General features: G+C 45.4%; 1 protein-coding gene across 1 annotated transcript in view; it reads right to left on the bottom strand.

The window, feature by feature from the left end:
• NEURL1 (neuralized E3 ubiquitin protein ligase 1) overlaps positions 1-23,107 on the bottom strand; it is a 418,646-nt gene that overhangs the window by 82,471 nt on the left and 313,068 nt on the right. The window contains exon 4 of the mRNA XM_078643702.1: positions 6,476-7,156. Coding sequence (XP_078499828.1) covers positions 6,476-7,156 — 681 coding nt within the window. The remainder of the gene's footprint in view (positions 1-6,475; positions 7,157-23,107) is intronic.

Raw genomic sequence — 23,107 nt, 5'->3', positions numbered from 1 at the left:
GCACCAGACAGGGATGCCCGCTGTCGCCGCTGCTCTTCACACTCACCATAGAAATATTGGCCGCCAGAATTAGACAAAATCCGGAGATTCATGGTTTTGCGTGGGGTGAGATAGGGGGGTCCCAGGAGAAAATCTCACTCTATGCAGACGATGCGTTATTATACATTACGAAACCAGAGGTAACGGTGGGGGCGTTGTTCAGAGAGCTGGAGGGCTTTGGGGCAATGGCGGGCCACACCATCAATTGGCATAAGTCTGTCCTGTACACACCGCGGGGGATGGCACAGGGGGTAGCACTGCCTGCCCGCCTGCTCACCACTGTGGAGGGATTCCAATATCTTGGGGTCTATATCTCAGTCGACGAGAAGGTCTCCTTCCAGAAGAATGTGGGCAGAATAATGATGGAGGCGGTGGAGGATATGGCAAGGTGGAGGCAGTTGCCGCTCACCATCCTGGGAAGAGCGGCGATGTATAAAATGATAACCTTACCCAAATTCCTCTATGCACTTCAGAATGAATACTACCCACTCCCGGCCAACACCATTTCCAGAATTCACTCTGACCTGCGCTCCTTCATATGGTTAGGCAAACAACCACGCATCGCACTTCAGACACTCCAACGGCACCAGTATAACGGAGGGATCTCGTTACCAAATCTGGAGGCTTATTACTGGGCGGAACACCTAACGCCCGTAAATGATTGGCTCCATGCACCAGCGGACCACCCCACATATGCGTTGGAAAGGCACAAATTGTCTGCGCACAGTATACTCCACTATCTATACGGCGGGAAGGCAGGGAGAACGCTATTGCCTGCGACAGCGATTACACTCCGAGCGTGGACAAGGGCCACGAAAGCCACGGGGTGGGAGGGGAGATTGACACGTCAGACGCCACTATGGCACTGCACTTGGCTCACAGAACTTCGAAAACTGAGAGGCTTCTCCAGGTGGGACGACATAGGGATATCGACTATTGGGGACGTGATCAGGAACGGTGAGCTGAAGTCGTTCGCGATGCTGCGGGCGGAATATGGCTTACACCACACACAACGATACAAACACTTACAGCTAGCGCATGCTTGGGGCGCTCAGAAGGTATCACTGCACGACATGCCAGAATACTCACCACTAGAAGGGAGACTCCTGCAGGAACAGATGGTACACCAGGCAGTGTCCCTCACGTACAAGACACTCACGAACAATATGTTGGGGACACTGACGAAACTCAGAGGGACTTGGGAGGCGGATGTAGGAGAAATGGAGGACCTAGACTGGGAGCTCGTACTGATGCACCCACGTGAGGTGGCTATTAAATCGAGACTGAGGCTGATCCAACTGAACATCTTGCATCGGACATATTTCGATAGAAGGCGCCTCCTCAGGATGGGCAGGATAACGGACGCCACCTGCCTTAGATGTAGAGCAGCCCAGGGAGACTTCTTCCACACCATCTGGTCGTGTGCAGACATACAAGTATATTGGTCACACATCTTCACTGAGTTGGGGGAGGTGCTGGAGGTGGAATTGACGCTAGACCCGAAACTAGCACTATTGGGGTTGGTAACGGAGGTAGACGTGCCACGCCCGCTTATCACTTTCCTGGTGCTGGCACTAGTGGTGGCCAAAAGGGATATTGAGAGGCCAGCCATGGAGGAGTGGAGGAGAGGGCTGGACCTCTATATGGCAGCAGAACGGGTGACATACAAGGCGAGGGGCTGCCCTAAGAAATTCCGAAAGGTGTGGAGCAAGTGGAGACAGTATCATGGCTTGGAAGTGGGCGATCAGAGGCGACACAGGGAGGGAGGGGAAGGCGGAGAGGGGTAGAGGGGAACACCTGGAAACGATGTGTGACTAAGGAGTGGCTGTGACTCAGGGATAAGGGAGGTACTACCCACATTGAGTATTGCACAACAAATTGGATGGAGGGCGTAGCTACTGTTTACCTATGCGTACTAGACACGAATGGAATAATGGCTCTTTGATTGGGAGTCGCTAGACTTGACTGTTTTTCCTTCTAATGGGACCTGCTACCAGTTGTTTTGATTCGTAAAGGGGGGTGGGGGGGGGGGGGGAGTTGCGGGTAGAAAACGAAAAGCAGGATTGATGAGATACATGCGGGGAGTGTCAGCCTTAACATTACCGTACATTTCATGCATTATCCGAAGTTGCCGCCCGGCCTCAGGGATGTGGGCATGATGGCTGTGGTAGTGTGACATTACTGTAACAAGTATTATGTGGTATGGGGCCTGACGCGCATGATTCGTTGCCTCCCTGCACAAAAATAAAGTTTAAAAAAAAAAAAAACGTGATTTGTCCACAATTACTTAATATGGTCAGTAGATGTATAAGAGTGCAGATATTCAGATACCTCAGATGACAGTATAGTCCCTAAAGAACTTCAGTGCCTACTAGAACACTGGCTGGTACCTCTGTCGCCGAACGTGGCTATATGGCACAAGGCGGGTACAACCATGTCTACCACAATAAGGTAACAATTTAAACCTCTTCTGGAAACTTACATTTTAGAACAAGATATTACCATTCCAATTTCAAATTTGGTGATTTTAGATAAACACACATACATGAAGTAAAACACAACAGCAACAATCACTTGAAGGTTCACCCACTGGCTTGCTTGGGATCCTTGCAAAGGTTTGTTTTAAGATAGGACCTAGGGACATTGTTCAGCACCTTTGCTGAACAAAACTGCCACAAACTGGGCTAATCATTTTAAATATTACTATCAAATAGACAAGGACTTTCACAACCCAACAAGTATTGGCTTGCAACCCACACCAGGGGTCTGGACCCACCGTTTGGGAAACTCTGTACTAGGCGATGAATTACTGTGAATTGAAATATACATTAATAATGTTATTCTTCATAAATGAAAGCCCCGTGCGAGAGGGTATATTATGCCACCTAAATCTTGCCTCTAGAACAAGATCTATTATTCTGTGACTAAAAACACATATTGCTTGAATAAATCTATTGACTGCCAGGAGTGTCTTTAATGGACAATCCGAGTGATTCATCCTCTGTTTACCCACACAATCTGGAGAAAAGCATTATTTAATCTAGCAAATTCATTGACTCCTCTAAAAGGAGAACTTTTTCGAATATATGTTAGGTCTCCGACACGGTCACTTCTGAAAGGTATCTAGACATATGTTCTTGCGAAAGGTCACATGAGACATCCCTATAATGATGCTTTAACTCTTGTTTAAAGGACATGTATTAGACCTTCTTCAAAATTAGACTCCAGTGACCTAATAAAAAGGCACTCCAGAATCTAGCTCTGCTGATGATCATGAAGATAAAAAAAACATTAGTTTTTAAATAGGACTTCATACAGAACTTTCTCCAAGTGCTGAACTGAACAGATGTTACTAATGCCCAATTTAAATGTATAGGACATTCACATAAATATCTGGGGCATAGCCCACAAAGGGTTTTGTCAACTAAATGTTTGAGCGTAAATAAAATATTTATGATTTGAAATTCCACATTATGAATTGCATAATTAAGATTTGTGGCATTTTTGAAGTGTGCTTATAATTTTGTATTTGTATTTGGTATTTGAAAAGCGCGAACTGCCGCTCCAAAAGGAGCATCCTGGCGCTACGGGGCATCTGAGACAACAACTGTGAGAATTAAATGGCGGCCATTACATAGGCATCAGACAGATTGAAAATCCAGGTTTTTAGTTGTTTCCTGAAAGAACTCTCGAGATTTAGGAGTCTGAGGGGCATATTACCAACCAATAGAGATAATTTTTGTCTCTAACTTGTTTAGAGACAAAAATTATCGCCGCACATCGGCGATTTTTATCGCAGATAAACCTTGCTATTAGCAAGGTTTATCGCAAATGCGATAAAAAACGGCCGCAATGCATGAATATCGCTGAAAAGTCAGCGATATTCATGCATTATCGAGCAAATGCTCTTAGCCATGTTATCCACCTCCCATTGGTTAACATGGCTAAGAACTGCTCAGGGCAGGTGTTAGCTTTTGGAGATATTCGCGCTTAGCGCGAATGTCTCCAAAAGTTGGTAATAGGAGATAGCGATGTTAGCGACTGTTTCCAGTCGCTAACATCTTGGCACGCCCACTTTGCATGTCATTAGTGATAAATATCACTGACATGCAAAGCGGGGCCCAAGATGGTCGCTATCTCCTATTAGCTGTCGCTAACTGGTGTTAGCGACAGCTTGGTAATAGGGAGATAATTTTATCTCCGCTTTCTTGGCTTTTAAAGCCAAAAAAGCAGAGATAAACCTCCTTGATAATATGCCCCTAAGTTCTGTAGGCATGGCATTCCAAACTTTAGAGGCCAGGACAAAAAGGGTTTTTCCCCCCTTGGTTTTGTAATGAAATTTGGGGATAGTGATCAGGTTATGACCTACTGATCTCAAGACTCTAGTTTGATTGTTACGGGTGTATCTTTTTGAGAGATACCTAGGGCTGATGTTACTGAGAGCACGGAAGGTGGTCAGAAGGATTTTAAACAGGATCCTTTTGTGGAGGGGCAACCAGTGCAGGGTCATTAGGGCTGTGGATGCGGAGGATCTTCTGGGAAATTTAAGTACCAGTCTTGCGGCAGCGTGTTGAACGCTCTGCAGCTTTTTCAATGTGGCCTTTTTAACCCCTGCCATGAGACCGTTTTGTACCGCTTTGGCCGCCATAAGTGTGGCAGGGTATGCTCAGACGTGAGTCCCTTGCTCACTTTGCCACTGGATTCAAGCAAGCCGGGCTGAAGACGGCTGTAATGCCAGAAACCGGTCCTGGGAAGCTTGTTTCTGGTCCAGGGAAGGCATGGCTTGGCAGTTCGGGCTGGACTGTTCCCATAAGGCACAGGGTCAGACTGATTTGCATATAGCCATGTCTGAACTGGGGTGGCAGAGTGGGCTAAAGAACTGTGATGAATCAAACCCAGATCTTTTGACTGGGGGTGAGTGTTTGATTGGTTCAGATGCTCCGTCCATCACCACCCCCTTTTGTACCACCAGTAATGTAATGGCAGTACATCTTCAAATATGGTGGATTACCACCATCATAAATCTAGGGATAGGGTGCTGCAAAATGCAGTAAACTCCCAAATGCTTAAATAAGTGTGGATATTAAAGAATTTACAGGTAGTTTACTTCTCTGGAAATCACTGTGAAATTTCTCCAGTCTGAACTAGTTTTACCTTTTTTATGATTTTGCAATTTATATTGCATTTCATGAAACTGTGATGTTGTTTATTCATAGCCATTGTATGACCAAATGTTAAGTTTAGGCCTACACTGTACTTGCGCTTCAGACACATTCAGTCTATTTTTTGTGTTGGCACTTGTAAGCGATAACTCACAAATGACTTGATCAGGGTACGAGAAATGTATTTTATCTGGATCTTTTTTAAGTCCTCTTCATTTTTCTCATGAGAATGTCTGGGACCTGTTGAGGCTACCACCCTCTGAGTTCCAATTTCTGGTACATGAATCTCTTCCTTTGCTCTCTCGGAGCAAGAATGCATTAAAAGTATTGAATTGAGAGAGAGAGTTTATAATTCCGAGCACAGTGAATTGGGGAGGCAATTCGCTGCCTTATCAAGTGCTTATTTTTGCTTTAATAAACATGTTTAAGAATTTAAGAACGCATAAAGACATTACATTTCTAGTAGATGTTGGAGAAAACAATATATGAAAATGTACATTTGCATGTTATTCATTTTCGCAGATTTTCCACCTTTGGGTAAATAATTCTTGGGAAGAGTGAGTAGTCCTGGAAATCTACAACTGCCAGAAATATTCGCGTGTACACCCTTGGACACTTTGTGAATCTCAAACAAGCTGGAAATATGCTGCAAACATAGAATGAAACCCGTGGGAGTAGACTTCTACACTTTGCATTGTAAAATAATTTCTCCTATGAGCAAGACTGTCCATGAGATAGACTCTGAGGAGGACACACAGAGGCTGGAGAGACAAAGGTACTGGGGGAGACACTGCACCCCCCCCCCCCCCACCCCAAACAAATCCAGTCAGCAAGAAAGCCACGCACTTGTGGGAACACACATCCCTGAAAGCTCACTATGCTGAGAGGTCACAACAATGACTGAAGAGCACTACACAAATAATTTGTAATATTTTTAGATTAAATGAATGAATACCTTCCAAACTATCAGGTAACTAAAAAAATATGCCTCCCATGAAGGTTTGAAACTAAGATTTCCTTGTGAGGTTCCAGAAATCATTGTAAATGTCTCATGGACAACTAAATGCAATCATATTTATATAAAGTTACTACCGGCTCTTGTTTGTATGCAAAATATATTTATTTATAGCTATTTGCCAGTGCTAAGAAGCACCCGTGGTGATGTAAAATCAATCAATTTAAATCAAAACATACAAGTCTGTCAATTGCTGCTGTATTTGTTTTTCCACATCTTGGAGCTCACCTCCTAAAACGGAGAAATATTAAATTCATACCTAGTATTCGAATTTGCGTAATTGCTCCATGGAGGCCAAAGAACATCCAGAGGGGCTGCGACGAGTCCACGCAGACCTGCATGCCCGCGTTAGCACCGTTGTGACTTAAATGCAGTTCGCCATCGGAATTCACCACAAATCCCAAGATGTCTCCACTCTGAAGGGGAACAGACACTCTGCACACCGCCCAGAACTCCTTCCTGTCAACAAGCGACTCCGGGTTATAAGGAAGGTCACTGGGCCGTAGGGTACCTGGGTCACAGGAAGTCACACCATAAGACAGAGTCCCAGGGCGCGAGCCGTTCGACTTGTTGATTTTGACAAATATGGTTTCATTGATCCTCAAAGGTCTACTGGTGAACACTAAAGTCCTCTCTTCTCTGGTGTGTTCTAGCCGTGCCACTGTTTGCTCATCAAGGGTTTTGATGTGGGCTCCACGGAGCTGATGAAAATGGATGTCGCTTTCAAGCTGCGAAGGGAGCAGATGGCAATGCTGGGAGTTGAGGGAGTTCTGTGGTATAGGACACACTGCGGTCATCATCTGAAAGTTCTCTTCCTGAAGGTTGAGATCACAAAGGCTCACAGAGAGACGCGTATCTTCATTTTCTCGCCGTAACGAAGGGCGGCGGATTGCTGTGAAGGATCTTGGACGAAGGCAGTCAGGTGGGATGAATTCACTATCTGCAAACCCAAGAGAAAAGAAAATCAGACACCAGGCATTTGCACTTTTCTTTGCATACCATGCGAATTACTGACCCTGGTGGTCAAAAAGAAGAGCCTTAGGGCCATATTATCAAGGAAGCTGCGATAGTTTATCGCCGCTTTACCGGCAGGAAACTGCCGATAAAGCGGCGATAATGGGCTTGATAATATGCGATTCGAATTTCAATCGATGCCCAGGTTAGATGTGTGAACATCTAACCTGGGCTTCGATTGAAATTCGAATCGCATATTATCAAGGCCATTATCGCCGCTCTATCGGCAGTTTCCTGCCGGTAAAGCGGCGATAAACTACCGCAGCTTCCTTGATAATATGGCCCTTAGTTTTTCTAGAAAGCATTTCTATAACAAAGAGTAGTGCGACGTACATCAAACATTTTTGCATGAACTTCATATGGTTTCAGTGCAATAAATGTATTCAAAAGCACTTCAGCATTAAAGACATTACAACTCAAGTAAACACTGTCAGCTCAGATGTAAGACAGGAAAGACAGGCCATTTATTCACCTTACTATCTATCAAAAACACGAGCATTACAAGTCTTTCAAAAATATTTACAAACAACAGAGCACAACAATGTATTGTTGGTGCAGATGAAGACTTTGTGGCACAGTATTAAAAACACTACCAGATAATATTCTTGAATTCGGAGAGTTAGAATGACTCTATCCAACAAACTTTTTTTCTTAAAGATGTAAGCACTTTGGCCTTGCTGATATATTGACAATGCACTGAATTATTATTTTCTAACAAGGCCGAGGTGATCAATTAATTTTCAAACTCTTGTATGGAAATCACAGAAAATTTAAATATTTAAATATCATTGATCAAAGACCATAGCACAGTTGAAGAGACACCCATAAAATTAATTAAATACTACATCATCTGTCTATTGGGCCCAACCATTCCCAAAGGTACTTGGAGTCGAATGTGGGACAACTCTACATCAAGAAAACGTTGGAAAAAATGTGGCTAATGGTGCGTCTTACAGCACAGTTTCTCTAAGCAATCATTAAAAGACAAAGGTATACTGCCACCTTTTCAGAATCTGGGCGGCATGCATCCGTCAACGCCCTCCTGAAGAAGCCCTCAGCCAATTCTGCCATACTTGCGAACTACTAACCGATACCCCTCCTTCCATAAGCAGCCACGGTCCAGGAGAAAACCATTAACAGAGGTCTCTCCAACCACCTCACCAGCAAACAGCTTTTCTCAATGCCACATAATCAGGTTTCAGACCAAACCACAGCACTGAGATGGCCCTCATCCCAACAACGGATGACATCTGGATGATCCTCAACAGAGGTGAAACTGCAGCCCTCATCCTTCAAGACCTTTCTGCAGACTTTAACAGCGTCTTCCATCCCATACTGATCCAACAACTTCATGACACAGGCATTCAAGGATGATTCTACTACTGGATCTGCATGTTTCTCACCAAAATCATCAGCATGCCATCATACTCCTCGAATGCCTGGGAACTTACTTGTGTGAGTCATGCAGGGCTCCTCTCTCAGCTCTACTCTCTTCAACATATATAGGGCCCCACTGCCAGACGTCATTCGGGTTCACAAAATCAACATCCTCACCTAAGCAGACGACACAACTGATATTGTCCATCTTGGACAACACAACCAGCAAAAGGAACACATTCACCACATGCATGGCCTTAACCTCCACCTGGATGAAGTCTAATTGCCTCAAGCTTAACATGGACAAGGCCAAAGTGGTCATTTTTGGGGATGATGCCTTGCCGTGGGTTTCCACCTGATGGACCACAGATCTCAGACCGGTTTCCTTGCCTTGCCATAACCACCGAAACGCGTCGACTACCCCGTTGGGGATGTATTGATTGTGTATATTTTATAATTGTTTCTTATTGCAAAGTGTGTTGATCTGTGTATCTTTTTGCCTATGTATTTGACCAAAAAAAACACCGAAATCTAGGCACCACTGAACAGACGGTAATTGTTTTTAACCATTTATGAAGATTGTATGTCTTACAATGTATCGAATACTTTTTTAAACAAAACATTTTATAATAAAAATTCTGAAGTTTTTGTACACAAAATCTATGTTTTTGTGGTTCTACTATAGTACAGAGCTGATGAATAGGCTGAGTGACAATATAGTGAGATGAATGAATGACTTGGTTCCCCCATTTGAATCAATAACCCAGGGAACACTCAATTCCTTTTTTGCAATCTCACAATCTTAGACCTCAGATAGCAGTACCATATCTCAAATCTTACAACAGCAGAGAGAGAGAGAGTACTATTGTTCAGGTTACAAAGACTTATTAGGTTCAGAGAGTAGACCTATTCCTTAAGTTACACTGATCTTAAACACTTGGGGGCATATTTACGCCACTTTTGCGTCACTTTTAACATGGGAAAAGTGATGCAAAAGTGGCGCAAGGGCCTTGTAAATCTGCCCCTTAGACCTTAGACAGAGTTATATCGAGCAAACCTGTAATAAAAAAAAAATCAACATCAAACATGAAATTTATTTATGCGAGTCGTGGAATAACTACCGGTGTAGAATGCAAGTGCACACTGACAACAATGAAATAATGAAATAGCATAAATGAGTACCACCAACTCAGCATTATTTAACAGTCAAACATAAATTAATTTGTATGTACTAAATGTACCGAAATATCAAGGGCTAATTTTCTGAATGTATTCTAATTCTTACCTCGAAATCCAAATTTCATTGCAGTTGAAAGAAATATTTTCTGAATATACCCATATTTAGCCACCGAATATCAGCCTTTTTTCTTATTGAATATGCTACCTTTGTCACCAAATATTGTCTTTTCATTTTCATCTAGTGTACTATCTGCTACAAATGTCCCTCGTGGACAAATCTTGCACAAAATATCATGTAATGCCTCCTAATTCAATGTATCAAAATGTGATGCAATAAGGTGCTAAGAGTGTGCCATATAGCTGAATGACCCTCAGATGCCAGGGATGCTCACCCTGTTAAATAACAACAACGTGACCGGAATGTCCAAGACTTGCCAAGGAAAACGATCAAAGGACATGACTGACCACCATGTGCCATAAATTGCCACCATTGGCCATAAATGGAGTACTGACCCAAAAGATTGCCAAAAAATGCCAGTGGAGGCTATCAAATGTCTGACTCCCAAATACCAGGAATGCACACCAAATGAAGGTGACTGTCACCATATACCAGTTATTGCCATCAAATGCTCGATGTACCCGTCATAAATCATATATGGTCACCAAACGCTAGTTATGTTCGATATATTGATTGCATGGAGGACAGCAACATATGGCATGGATGGCATCATATTAAAAAGAGGCCAGCCACATACCTGATATTGTCACTGTATGCTAGGAATAGCCGTCATACAGCGGAGAGGATCACTACATCCCCAGAGGCCAGGGATGTCCACCAGATGCCGCGGATGGCCACCATTTGCCAGAGACACCCATCAGATACCAGTGATGTTCATTATATGAGAGGAATGATTACCAGGGTCTGTATTATGTACTGGGATCATTGTTGCTGTTTGCTCCACAGAGCACCTTTAAGCAGGAGCACCAGGCACAAACAGGGAAAGTGCACCCTATTGTAATTAATGTGCTGCGCCAGGGAGCCGCAAACTCCCAGCTGCCCTGCGTGGAGTGCATCCAGTGAAATACAGAGCGGCTCCGTACAAGTTGCAGGTGGCCACTGCCTGCGTTTCAAAAAGGGGACAGAGCTCCCAATGAAGTCAGGTGCAGTGAGTGGCTGCACCTGCCTAGAGGGGGATGTCTGGGGGGGGGATGACAATCGGCCTCCCCTTTTCCCATCAAGTAGGTGCACGCCCCCGTTGGGCCCCAGGGGCTTTAAACATAATATGGCCCCTTATGTCCGAGATGATCATCATAAGCATGGTATGGTGACTTTATGCAGGAAGGCTACCAAATTTCAGTATGGCAACCAGATGCCATGAATGCCATTCTTTACCATAAATGCCCAACAGCAAAGATGGCACAGATGCAAATGGTGCCTACCATTTGCCAGGATGCCCACTATGTGTCAAGGGAGCGAAAGATCCACTAGGAAAGTGCAACACCTACTTCTATTTAATAACACAAGCCCATGCACTTTCACAAAGATGTATATGCAGGAAGACCACAGGAAAACATACACGAAGAGTGATACAGACAAAAAGCAGACATGAGTACACATACATGCAGGCAAATACACACACATGAACTCAAGTCTTACACAGTCCATCACTTCAATGACTCACATGCATGGTGCAAAATTGTCCACGCTAAAAACGGTTGCTAGTTTGTCGTCTTTATGAGCACTCTTAGAACGAGTTGCCATTTCAAAATTCAAGAGTTAATATCTAGTGGAAACTTGGTTGCTTTGCCGTTTTTTATCCGGGTCACTGGTCATTTCTTCAGCGGCCTTAAGTCATGACATGCACCCTGCCCACACACACACTGAGAAGAAATGCAGGGACGTACAGAGGGTGCACCTGATGTTCCTTCTCAGCCAAGTTATGTTTGAGGCCTTCATCAGGACTGCACACACTAATGTCTTATCTAAAGGCCTAAAGGACACAAGGCCTGCAGAGTTGAGAATCACTCACCTTGTCGTCTGCGACCTTCCTTGCTCCATTCCTCTTTATTTAAACAAATTGCTCCTCTCCGACCTCCAGCTGCTTCATCTGAAACCTCTACTTTGAAAACACGCCTCCAACTGCTTGGGCATCCAGCTCATATTTCCAGGTCTGGAGCGTTATGAAGTTGGAGAGGGCCTTCAGCGTAAGGACATTTCTGCCATCTGTACACTTGTTATATGAGTGTGACTGGAACAGAGGGCCACAGACTGTCTTTACTCTGATGTGGTAGCTCTGGGCGTTTTGGCAGACTGGGCTCTATACAGTGCTGACGTGTGATCATGAAGCTTTTGATCTTTTACGTGCTCCTTAACACAGGAGTCTTGGACCTACACTGTGGCAGCACACTATGGGGCCGATTAGGATGGCGGACGGACTTGCGTCCGGCCGCCACCCCTGAGTAGGAGGGACCGTCCGCATGGGCAGCGGCGGTCCCTCCATGGCAATTAGGATGTGACCGCCAGGGTGGCGGTCACATCCTCTATTTTTAACATTGCGGCGGGTGCAGCTTCAAGCTGCACCCGCCGCAATGTTAAAAATGCATGTGTTGCATTTACATGCACAAAGCGGCAGGCACCGCACGGTGCCTGCTGCTTTGTGTACGCAAATGCAGGGGGGTACCATAGGTACCCCCCATGTGCACCCCCCATTCACCCAGGGGGCCCGCAACGGGCCCCCAAAGTGAATGTCCGTATGCTTTTCCATGGCGGAAAAGCCGCCGTGGAAAAGCATATTTACACAAACATCATAATATGGCGGACGGTGTCTCATAGACACCGCCTGCCATGTTATAGCTTTTCCGCCGCGGTCGGAAGCCGACCGCGGCGGAAAAGTGGCGGACGGAATTCCAGACCCACCAGCCATCCTAATTTGGCGGTGGGTCTTTGGAGTCTCCGCCGCGGTTTTTCCGCATCCTCCAGGCCGGCGGACACTTCCGCCGGCCCGGAGGATGCGGAAAAACCGCCATCCTAATGAGGCCCTATATATGTAATATGTTGTGAATATTTTGCAGACTCTAATATACAATGATGATGTGACTTGTGCGAAACTATATTTTATCCTATTTTCATTTGAAGCATCAAAAAAGGGGACATATTTTTCCTACAAATGTGTCGTCTGCTACACAAATATTCTCTACATGCTCTGTCCAGGTCGCCTAGAGCTGTTGTGTTTTAGGGAGCTCAAAATAGAATATTACAATAAAGGGATAGAGAAAATAGCTGTTGATAAAGAGCAGAAGTAATGTCCAATCAGAGGGCGCTAGGTAACCTATATCTATTACATTGTTTGTTTTGCACGTCTGTGGCTATTGGAGACCAGGTATCCTTGTTTGGAAACAAGGCGTTTTCCAATTACATTCTCACAGATGCACCATATTAAATGTGTGTACATTGTTTAATGACCGCGACAAATAGGCTGTGCTTTGTGTAAATATGAATCCGACGGGGTTGCTAGGCCTTGTATGTGATAAATGCTACCAAGAAGTATTGTTTTTCCACATGTTCAGGTATGTTTGTGTTTTCAAGTTAGTTCCAATGTATGCTGATTTGTAGCTATGTGTTGAGTTCAAATGCCTATATTGCTTTCCACGTCAGTAGACTATCAAGGAAAAGTTTGCATTTCCACTCATTTTTTTTATTTTATCTTTAGCATCTGGGATGCAATAGTGCCAAAAGCCTAACTAACCCCTCTGTGTAGAATATAAATTACGTTTTGTTTCATTTCATCTTTCTACAAAACATGGTATGAGAGCTTGCTTTGCACTTCATTGAAAAACCAAAGGTTACAGGAAGGAAATAGAATAATCAAAACGTACAAATTCACTGAAAAAACTAAAGAGTACAGGGACGGTATTGTTAGGCTCCGATTTCATACAAAAACAAAACAGACATTTAGCAGTTATAGTTACCAGAGCTAACTAAAACTTACGCCCCGCAATGCCCTGCTTATGAACTCATATATTACATCACTCATGACATGGTCAGTGATATCTCTGATGACATCTCAAATTACATCCCTGGGTCGGTGAGTGGATGTGTGAGTGGCTGTATGGGTCAATCAATCAATCAATCAAAGCATTTGTATAGCGCTCTACTCACCCGGAGGGTCTCAAGGCGCTGGGGAGGGGGGGTCTGCTACTGTTCGAACAGCCAGGTCTTGAGCTGCTTCCTGAAGGCGAGGTGGTCCTGGGTCAGGCGGAGGTGGGTCGGGAGGGAGTTCCAAGTCTTGGCGGCGAGGTAGGAGAAGGATCTTCCCCCTGTAGTGGCTCTTCGGATGCGGGGGACGGCGGCGAGGGCGTGGCCGGTCGATCGAAGCTGGCGTTTGGGAGCGTAGAAGTTGAGGCGGTTGTTGAGGTATCCTGGGCCTTGGTTGTGCAGGGCTTTGTGTGCGTGGGTGAGGAGGCGGAAGGTGATTCTCTTGTTGACCGGGAGCCAGTGCAGGTCTCTCAGGTGTCCGGAGATGTGGTTGTGGCGGGGGATGTCCAGGATGAGTCGTGCTGAGGCGTTCTGGATCCGCTGGAGTCTCTTCTGGAGTTTGGCGGTGGTTCCGGCGTAGAGGGAGTTGCCGTAGTCCAGTCGGCTGGTGAGGAGGGCCTGGGTGACCGTCTTCCTGGTCTCGGTGGGGATCCATCGGAAGATCTTGCGTAGCATGCGTAGGATGTTGAAGCACGATGAGGAGACGGCGTTGACTTGTCTGGTCATGGAGAGGGAGGAGTCCAGGATGAAGCCCAGGTTAGGTGGGTGGTCTGTTCGTTTGGGTGCGCTGCCAAGGGCTGGGGGCCACCAGGAGTTGTCCCAGGCGGAGGGTGAGGATCCCAGGATGAGGACTTCCGTCTTGTCTGCGTTCAGTTTCAGGCGGCTGTCCTTCATCCATTCGGCTACCTCTTTTATCCCTTCGTGTAGGTTGGCTCTGGCGGTGGCGGGGTCGTTTGTGAGGGAGAGGATCAGCTGGGTGTCGTCGGCGTAGGAGATGATGTTGAGGTTGTGCTGGCGTGCGATGGCTGCGAGGGGACTCATGTAAACGTTGAAGAGGGTTGGGCTGAGCGAGGAGCCTTGAGGAACGCCGCAGATGACTTCGGTAGCTTCTGATCTGAACGGGGGAAGGTGGACTCTCTGTGTCCTTCCGGCGAGGAAGGAGATGATCCACTCCAGTGCCTTCTGCTGGACTCCGACGTTGCTGAGGCGCTGTACTAGGGTACGGTGGCAGACAGTGTCGAAGGCCGCGGAGAGGTCTAGGAGGATGAGGGCCGCTGTTTCTCCGTTGTCGAGCAGGGCTCTGATGTCATTGGTTGCTGCGATCAGGGCGGTCTCGGTGCTGTGGTTGGCCCGGAAGCCAGACTGCGAGAGGTCGAGGGATCCGTTCGTCTCGAGGAAGGCGGCCAGCTGCTTGTTGACGGTCTTCTCGATGACTTTTGCGGGAAACGGGAGCAGCGAGATGGGTCGGTAGTTCTTGAGGTCGGTGGGGTCGGCTGATGGCTTCTTTAGTAGGGCGCTGAGTTTGGCGTGCTTCCAACTCTCCGGGAAGGTAGCGGTGTCGAAGGAGGTGTTGATGATGTCCCGCAGGTGGGGTGCGATGACAGCATCGGCCTTGTTGAAGACGTGGTGAGGGCAGGGGTCGGTCGGAGATCCGGAGTGGATGGAGTTCATTGTGCGGACGGTGTCTTCGATGCTGATCGGGGTCCAGGCGCGGAGGGTGGTGGTGGTGGGGGCAGTGGTTCGGACGTGGCGTGCGTCGGTTGGGTGCTGAAGCTGTTGTGTATGTCCGCGATCTTGTTGTGGAAGTAGGAGGCGAGGGAGTTGCAGAGGTCTTGCGAAGGGGTGATGTCGTTGTTTCCGGCGCTGGGGTTGGAGAGCTCTTTGACGATGTTGAAGAGTTCCTTGCTGTTGTGTGCGTTGTTGTCCAGTCGTTCCTTGAATGCAGTTTTCTTGGTGGTGTGGATCCGTTGGTGGTGTTTTCGGGTGGCGAGCTTGAGGGCAGTCATGTTGTCCGGAGTTGGGTCTCTGCGCCAGGCTTTCTCAAGGGCTCTGCAGTTCCTCTTGGAGCTCTTGAGTTCGTTGGTGAACCATGGGGCTTTCTTGCTGCCGGGTCTGCTAGGCGGGGTCCTCAGAGGGGCGAGGTCGTCTGCGCAGTCGCTGATCCACTTCGTGAGGTTGGTGGCCGCTTGGCTGGGGTTCGTTGCGCTGGTGGGTGGGTTCTTGCTCAGGGAGGTCGCGAGCTGGTCGGCAGTGATCTTGTTCCAGCTTCTGCGTGCAACCTGTTGCTGTTGGTGGTGGATCGTGGTCCTTTTGAAGCTGAAGTGGACGCAGCTGTGGTCCGTCCAGTGAAGTGCGGTGGCGTGGCTGAAGGCGATGTCCTTGCTGGAAGAGAAGACGGGGTCGAGTGTGTGTCCGGCGTCATGGGTCAGTAAGTGGGTGTGTGAGTTGCTGTATGGGTCAGTAAGTGGGTGTATGAGTGGCTGTATGGGTCTGTGAGTGTGTGTGTATGCGTAGTTTTGAGGGTGTGTGAGTGGGTGAATGAGTTGGTGAGTGGGTGTGTATGTGGCTGTAACATACGCGTTGACAGTTTGTCACTTTTTAGCGCTTGAAAATAAAGGGGGAGATTTAATAAATCATCCTGCAGTGCAGCCTCCCGCGAGGCTGTGCTGCATTGCGCGACAGGGAGGGAGCAGGAGAGCGTCATATCTTCAAAATTATGGCTCTCTTCTCCCCTTTCCATTACGCCGGCGCTAATTACAGCTGCTGTGCACCAAGCACACAGCTTAGTGCCATAGCACTAGGGTGTATGTGTGAGACTAGCATAGGTTTTGGACAAAATACTATTCTAGACACAAAGGAAAGGGTTTCCCACTTTGTATGCATGCTAAACAGTGCAGCACGCATGCAAAGTCAGAAAAGGAAGGAGACATTAAACCATTTCTACTTCCTTGCGCCTGGTTTAAAAAGGCGCAGTTTTCTCACGCTACTGTTTTTAGTAAATTGGGTTTAGCATAAGAAACCTTGGGTGGTTGCATGGGAACGCCCATGCTCCAGCCTTGGCATACCCCCATGGCGCAAAGTAACGTGAAGCAGCACAATATATATACATACATACACACTAACTAAAGAAACCAGTGGCAGCTGGAGGAATTTTAAAGTGGTGCAGTGTAAGAGCATTAAATAAATTAGTGCGAGTGAGGGAAGCGAACGAGCTGGACGTATAGGAGATAAGTTCCAGAAGGGTTTCCTTGCGAGAATTTTTTTTTTAATTAATATATTTTGGTGCAATTTTCAGCACTCTTTCTGCGATAAATGGACCAAAAATACAGTTCTGTTAAACATTTTCAAAGGAAAACTCATAAAATAATCCATACAATTTCTAGTTTGCCATTGCACAGCACTGGTGCACAAGTTTAAGTGCCTGTCACTGCCCATCAAGTAATGCATACATTGCACAAAGTGGGTCACAACAAGTGCTTATGAAAGATTGTGTTTGCTAGAAAGTGTGTGTGTGTGTGTGTGTGTGTAGGTGTTCAGTGAATATTCGTGAATATGTGCATCATCGAGTGCCAGTACGCATTTCAAGATGTCCAAGAACTGTCAAGTAAGCTTTCGAGTTATGACTAGTCCGGATTATGACCCTGCTGAGCTTTAAATAATATCTTGTGAGCAAATAGGCACGAGAAAGAAGTCAGTATAAGCAGGAGAAAGAAGTCAGAACAGGCAGGGCACCGACGTCAAATTAATTGACAATTATATTGATTCCATTTGACTTGCTAGAAGCTGAGGGTGCTAATTTGCAAAGGTGGAAAGCGTACTCCAAAGTTCCAAAAAGTGTATCTCTTTAACATGCTTTGACATTACGATATCACATTATAGAACTGCACTACGACACACACTTATTAACAGTGCTAGTGTTTAAACATGAACTTAGAACGGCGAACGACCATCGCAATACATGCATCCCATCGCATGCGTTTACGTCACGTGCTGTCACAACGCACGCGACGTTACGATGCGTCGTTCACTATGCATGCCATTACATCGGAGGCGCCATTACGTCGCAGGTGCTTATAACGACATGCACGGCAGGGAGACAACGCTTCTGGAACCACGAGAGACAGGTAAGGATGATGATGTACTCGTAGTGTTTTAGGCTTTAGGGTAGTTGATGGGGAGTGTAGTGGAGGGGGAGGGTTTTAGGCTTTAGTGCTTAGGGTTAATAGTAGTATATGGTAGTATTTTAGGGGTTAGGGCTTTTAGGGCTTAGGGTAAGGGTCGGCTATGGTAGTGATTTAGACTTTAGGGTTGTGGCTTTGAGGGCTTAGTGTTAAGGGTCGGATATGGTAGTGTTTTTGACTTTAGGGTTAGGGCTTTTAGGGCTTAGGGTTACGGGTCATATATGGTACTGTTTTAGGCTTTAGGGTTAGGGCTTACGGTTAAGGGGCGTATATGGTAGTATGTTAAGCTTTAGGGTTAGGGTTTAGGGTTAAGGGTTGTATATGATAAAGATGTTGGCTTTAGGGGGTCGTAGTGTGTTTAGTACGTTGCTTACAGTGTAGTTTAGGGCTTAGGGTCAAGGGGAATGCGCATAGGGGTAAAAATCGTGATTTAGAACCATGCGGTGTGAATGTATTTTGCATGCTTTTCAATTGAAATGCAATGTAATAGGGTGCATTGGGATTCTTACGATGAAAGGAACATTCGATGTAAAAACGGCGATGTGAGGGTATGCGATGTTAACGTTTGCGATGTACCAGCATACATCCACTTAGAACCATAACTACCAACGCCCCCACCCTGGTGACAGAGCCATTAGTGAACTAAGAGGCAAGACAGTAGTCATGTGAACCCAGTATATGGACCAGATTCTAATAGAGAGAGCAACATTTTGGTCCAGTAAATCAAACACAATAGGTTTTTGGACAGTTGGCATTCTAACCTCACAAAGGTCAAGCTGCTTTCATATGCAATAATGAAGAAAAATGAAGATCAGTAAAATAAACTATTTGCCTTACATCACACAATTTGGTTAAGTGGGGAAGCCATGTTAAACGCATTTTTTATGGTTTTATTTTGTACTACTCAGCCACTAAATGGATATCTGTTTTCTCATTGTTACCATAATTGTTAACGCTTTCTCCTCTGTACATGATGGTAGAGTGAGGGTGCGGATGGCAGGCAGAAGAAGCCCTGTGAAAACTTGGTTTGTTATTTATAGGATTCAATGGGGCCAGGCTTCGTCAGATGAGAGAAAGAGTGCCAAGAGAGGCAGCAAGATAATGCTCTGTACGTAATGGTGCTTACTTTGTTTAAAAATGTTTTTTTTTAAATACCCCTCCCTTTCCGGGAGACATCCTCTACCACAAAACCATTACAACACAATATGGTTACATCACGGTTTTAAACAATGGAAGTGGTGGCATGCACACCATTATAGTCCCTATTAAATCCATAAAGTCTTTATCCATCCTTGTCGATTTGCGTGCGAAACTGGGATTTGCCTTGCCCTCAAAGCACACTCATTAAGAAAAGCCATATGGGGAGCGGTTCAACACCGCTCCACTCCCAGATGCACAGCATATTTGTGGATATCAAATCCAACCAATTTGTCATCATTTTACTCCTTAGGTATGTTCGTCCTTTTTTTTCAGTTATGTTGCCATTCTTTCTCTTTTTTTGAAAATTATCCACATGTTAAACAAATTGTATTTAGGAAACTTCACGTATTCACATGTGCCCATCCAGGCCTCCTTGAAAAATACGATCCCATACAAACAATAGTTCAAAGCAGCGAATCTTTATTCCAACCCAATGCATTTCGGGCTTTTTATAGCCCTTTGTCGGGGGTAACTGAAAGTCAATAATAACAGAACATTGCATTAATATATATATATATAGTTTCTTCATTACAGTTAAAATCCTCTTAATTTAAACAAATGCATATGACATTTAGCATATAAAAATAATTCCCATTTCATTGAATACATTATCCGATGTATTACTGGTGTTCATCCCCTTACGTCCAAACGTATAATTTTCATTATAACAAATGAAACTGTTAAACGCATCTATATCATTATATTATTCAACTCGATTTTTACTTCCGACAATCGTTCAAGAGAAAACTCCATACAGCAGTTGAAACCATGTTATTTTCACTTTTATTGTCCCAACTTACACTGGATCCAGCCTGCGCGTTCCTAAACTGTTATCTACACCTGAATGTTGCATTTATGTCTCTCTCTGTTTGCGGGCGTGCCTCGCTCATTAATATAGCTTTTCTATCGAGCTTCTATCAACTGCGATTTTCTTCGCGCACAATAACAAACCATTTCAGCGTTACACATTGCAACAAAACTCCGTGCGTACCTGCTTGAAACATCGCCTAGTTTTTCTTGCTCAGCTTTAACTTCTAATTCTTCTTTGTCCAGTATAACCGTTTTACTGATCCCTCCCGATTTAAACTACGTGTACTCCACCCACCTCACGTGCAAAAACCTCTCCTCTTCGTGATCTCCACTGCTTTTCACTCCCCCTCCTCTTCACGCTCTTCTTCAGAGGTCTTCTTTGGTGCTCTCTAGTGCTTTCCTTCAGTGTTTTCCGGGTTCTTCTTTCTCTTTTCCAGCGCTGTCCATTTATGCTCTTCATTAGGAGGTTTCTTTTGGTGCTCTCTTCTAGTGCTCTCTTTTAGTGATTTCTTGCAGTGCTCTCCTCCAGTGTTCCTTGCTGCTCTTCCTCTTTCTTCTCTCCTCCAGTCCTCCCCACTGCCTCTTCCTGATAGTGTACTAATCCAGGGCTCTCCTCTGCCACCTCCTCAGTGCTCTCTGCTTACCCCTTTCTTGAGCTCTCCTTCAGTTCTCCTTGCTCCTCTTAGTGGCCTATTCAGGTCCTGTCCCCTGGAGTATGCTCTCTGGTTTGCACACCGTGGTAGAGACTTGCATTTTAATTTTAAGCGAATGAAAAAATGATCTGTCTCTTGGTGCATGCCTCTGCACTAAGATGTAGGGATACCAGTTGGGTAGTAATGGCAACAGGCAACTCTTGCTAATGTAGCCAACTCCACAGTCAGTTTGTAGGGTGGTCAGTTCTCGAATATTGGCAGATTAGGAGACCCAGACACACAGAAAAAAAAAGATTTGTTCAAATTCAAATGGTTTGGCAAATTAGTCAAACTGAAACTGCAATCTAGTGGTCTGGCTCCAAGGGCTGTAACTTTCATGCTTACGCATATTTGGCAAATGGACCATTTGACTGGGTGTTGTCTGCCACAGGGTTATAGCCAATGAGTTCCAGTCCAGTTTTTTAAATCTCATGTTTATAGCAGGCTTCAGCCTGATTATAAGTTCTCCAATTGCTGGCAAAACATGAGCGCAGAGGAGCAAGTGCAAATGGAGACTAGAAAATAACACATAATCTACCCATATGGGGAGGCTGGGATTGTAATCCATTTCTCCTTGCCCACTAGACCTCAACCCATGTGGGGTAGTTCTGATGACATGGTGAAGACACTGCCCTTGTCAGGTAAATGCCACTATGTTGGAGGCCATGCCCACATTTCTGTTAATATGTATATTACTAAAATATTTAGGTAATGGTAAAGCTGGAATTGAGATGTTGAGTTTCCATTTCCACAGCTAAACTCTATCCACTTCACCACATCTAGCAGTGGTGCCAGCCCAAAACCAGTGAATTGCTCACCTTATTGAGGGGGTCCTGTCCTGTCATTGTTGTTTTTATAGCACTATATGAACCAGACCCTGTTTCGAAGCACTCACATTTTGCAGAAAAAAAGAGAATAATGGCATATATAGATCATGACAACTGGGTGTTTTTTTTGGACCTGGGAAGTGTCGGTGGTGGATACTGTTGTGTTCAATTGGTGTCCCTGGAGCAAGATACTATTTTTATCCAAGGAATCAAAAATTCTAGCATCACTCAGGAAGGAATGATAAAATCTTCAGCATTTGAATCAACTCTTTTTATCATCACATATAGGATAGATGAAAGCTTAATACGGCAATATGGAATCAAACCAGAAGCACTAATTGTAGCAATTGAAAGCTCACATAATCTTACATTTAGAATGTTCACATGCCTTCTGAGCATAGTAGCCTTGGTGCAGTGGACACAGACCCTTCCTTGTTGCACAGACAACACATTACGGGGAGTAATTAAGGTAGCCCACTCAAGTTACACGTTTCTGCTAATATTAACATAAATTCCCCTACATAAATTACACAGATTGTAAAACCATGGCTGCTAGCCTTGAGCACCAGAGTTCTCAAGATTCCCAAGCCCATGAAAGCCTTGTTTTGCGCTTGACTTCTGGGGCCTGTAGTTATGATTTTGCAAAGGGATGAAAGGACTACAAGTTCCAGAAAGTAAAGCAAAAACCTCGACTGGTTGTGCCACTCAGGGATGGATCTCAGAGGCTTGAGATCTACGGAGCGGTGAATTTACACCTAGCGAAGGAGGAATATTCCTACTTTTGGAAAATTGTCAAAAGAAAGCACTATGCTGTATGATGCACACCAGGGTGGAAAGTGAGTATATTCAAACCATAGGCCTCAGTTAAGTGAATTACCCAACCTGCTGTGGGAGTTGCTCCTTTTTGGTGGTGTGGACCAATCATCTGTGCCCCACAGGGGCTTAACGCAGGCCCTTGCAGTGTGGGGGCACTGCAAATATATAGACCTCTCACTCGACCACCACTAATTTACTTTGGCCAACACTGGCTCTGTTGGGCTCTCACTGGGACACTGTCAGCAGGGACAGATCCCCTGGGAGTGCGGGCAGAAAGAGCACAGGACTGCTACGATGTCACTAGGAAGCAGGTGAAGAAGTCTGGCCAGTGAACAGCTCCAGTGGATGAACTGGCCGCGAATGGCAGTGCTCAGGCACAGCGTGGGAAGTGCTGGATACTTAGCATGGTGGGTGTTTTGAAGGGCAATGGTACAGAGGCATAGTTTAGTCAGTAAGATTGGGGGTTACGGGGTTGAGCTGAAAACACAATGTTTTGTAAAATAACCAATATTTTGAGGACTTTCAAATCAGAAAGGAAAGCGAGAGAGTGTGTGCGAGTTTTTGTCTGTGTATGTAAACATCTCTGGAGAAATCTGACCGAACTCTCACAATATCCTACTGAAAGTACTCGCACCCAACTATTTATCAGAAAATACATTTAGTGCACTCAAAAGTCCCACCCGCCACCCGCCCCCCAAGCTACGCCCATGAGCGGGTGACAACAGTCCACCAGGGAACGTCACAGCAGTGGGCTCTCAA

Source organism: Lissotriton helveticus, chromosome 5_1 (genome assembly GCF_964261635.1).
Source record: "Lissotriton helveticus chromosome 5_1, aLisHel1.1, whole genome shotgun sequence".
NCBI classification, from domain to species: Eukaryota; Metazoa; Chordata; class Amphibia; order Caudata; family Salamandridae; genus Lissotriton; species Lissotriton helveticus.
The sequence above is the reverse complement of the archived record's forward strand: the minus strand, read 5'-3'. Positions and strand labels throughout refer to the sequence as shown.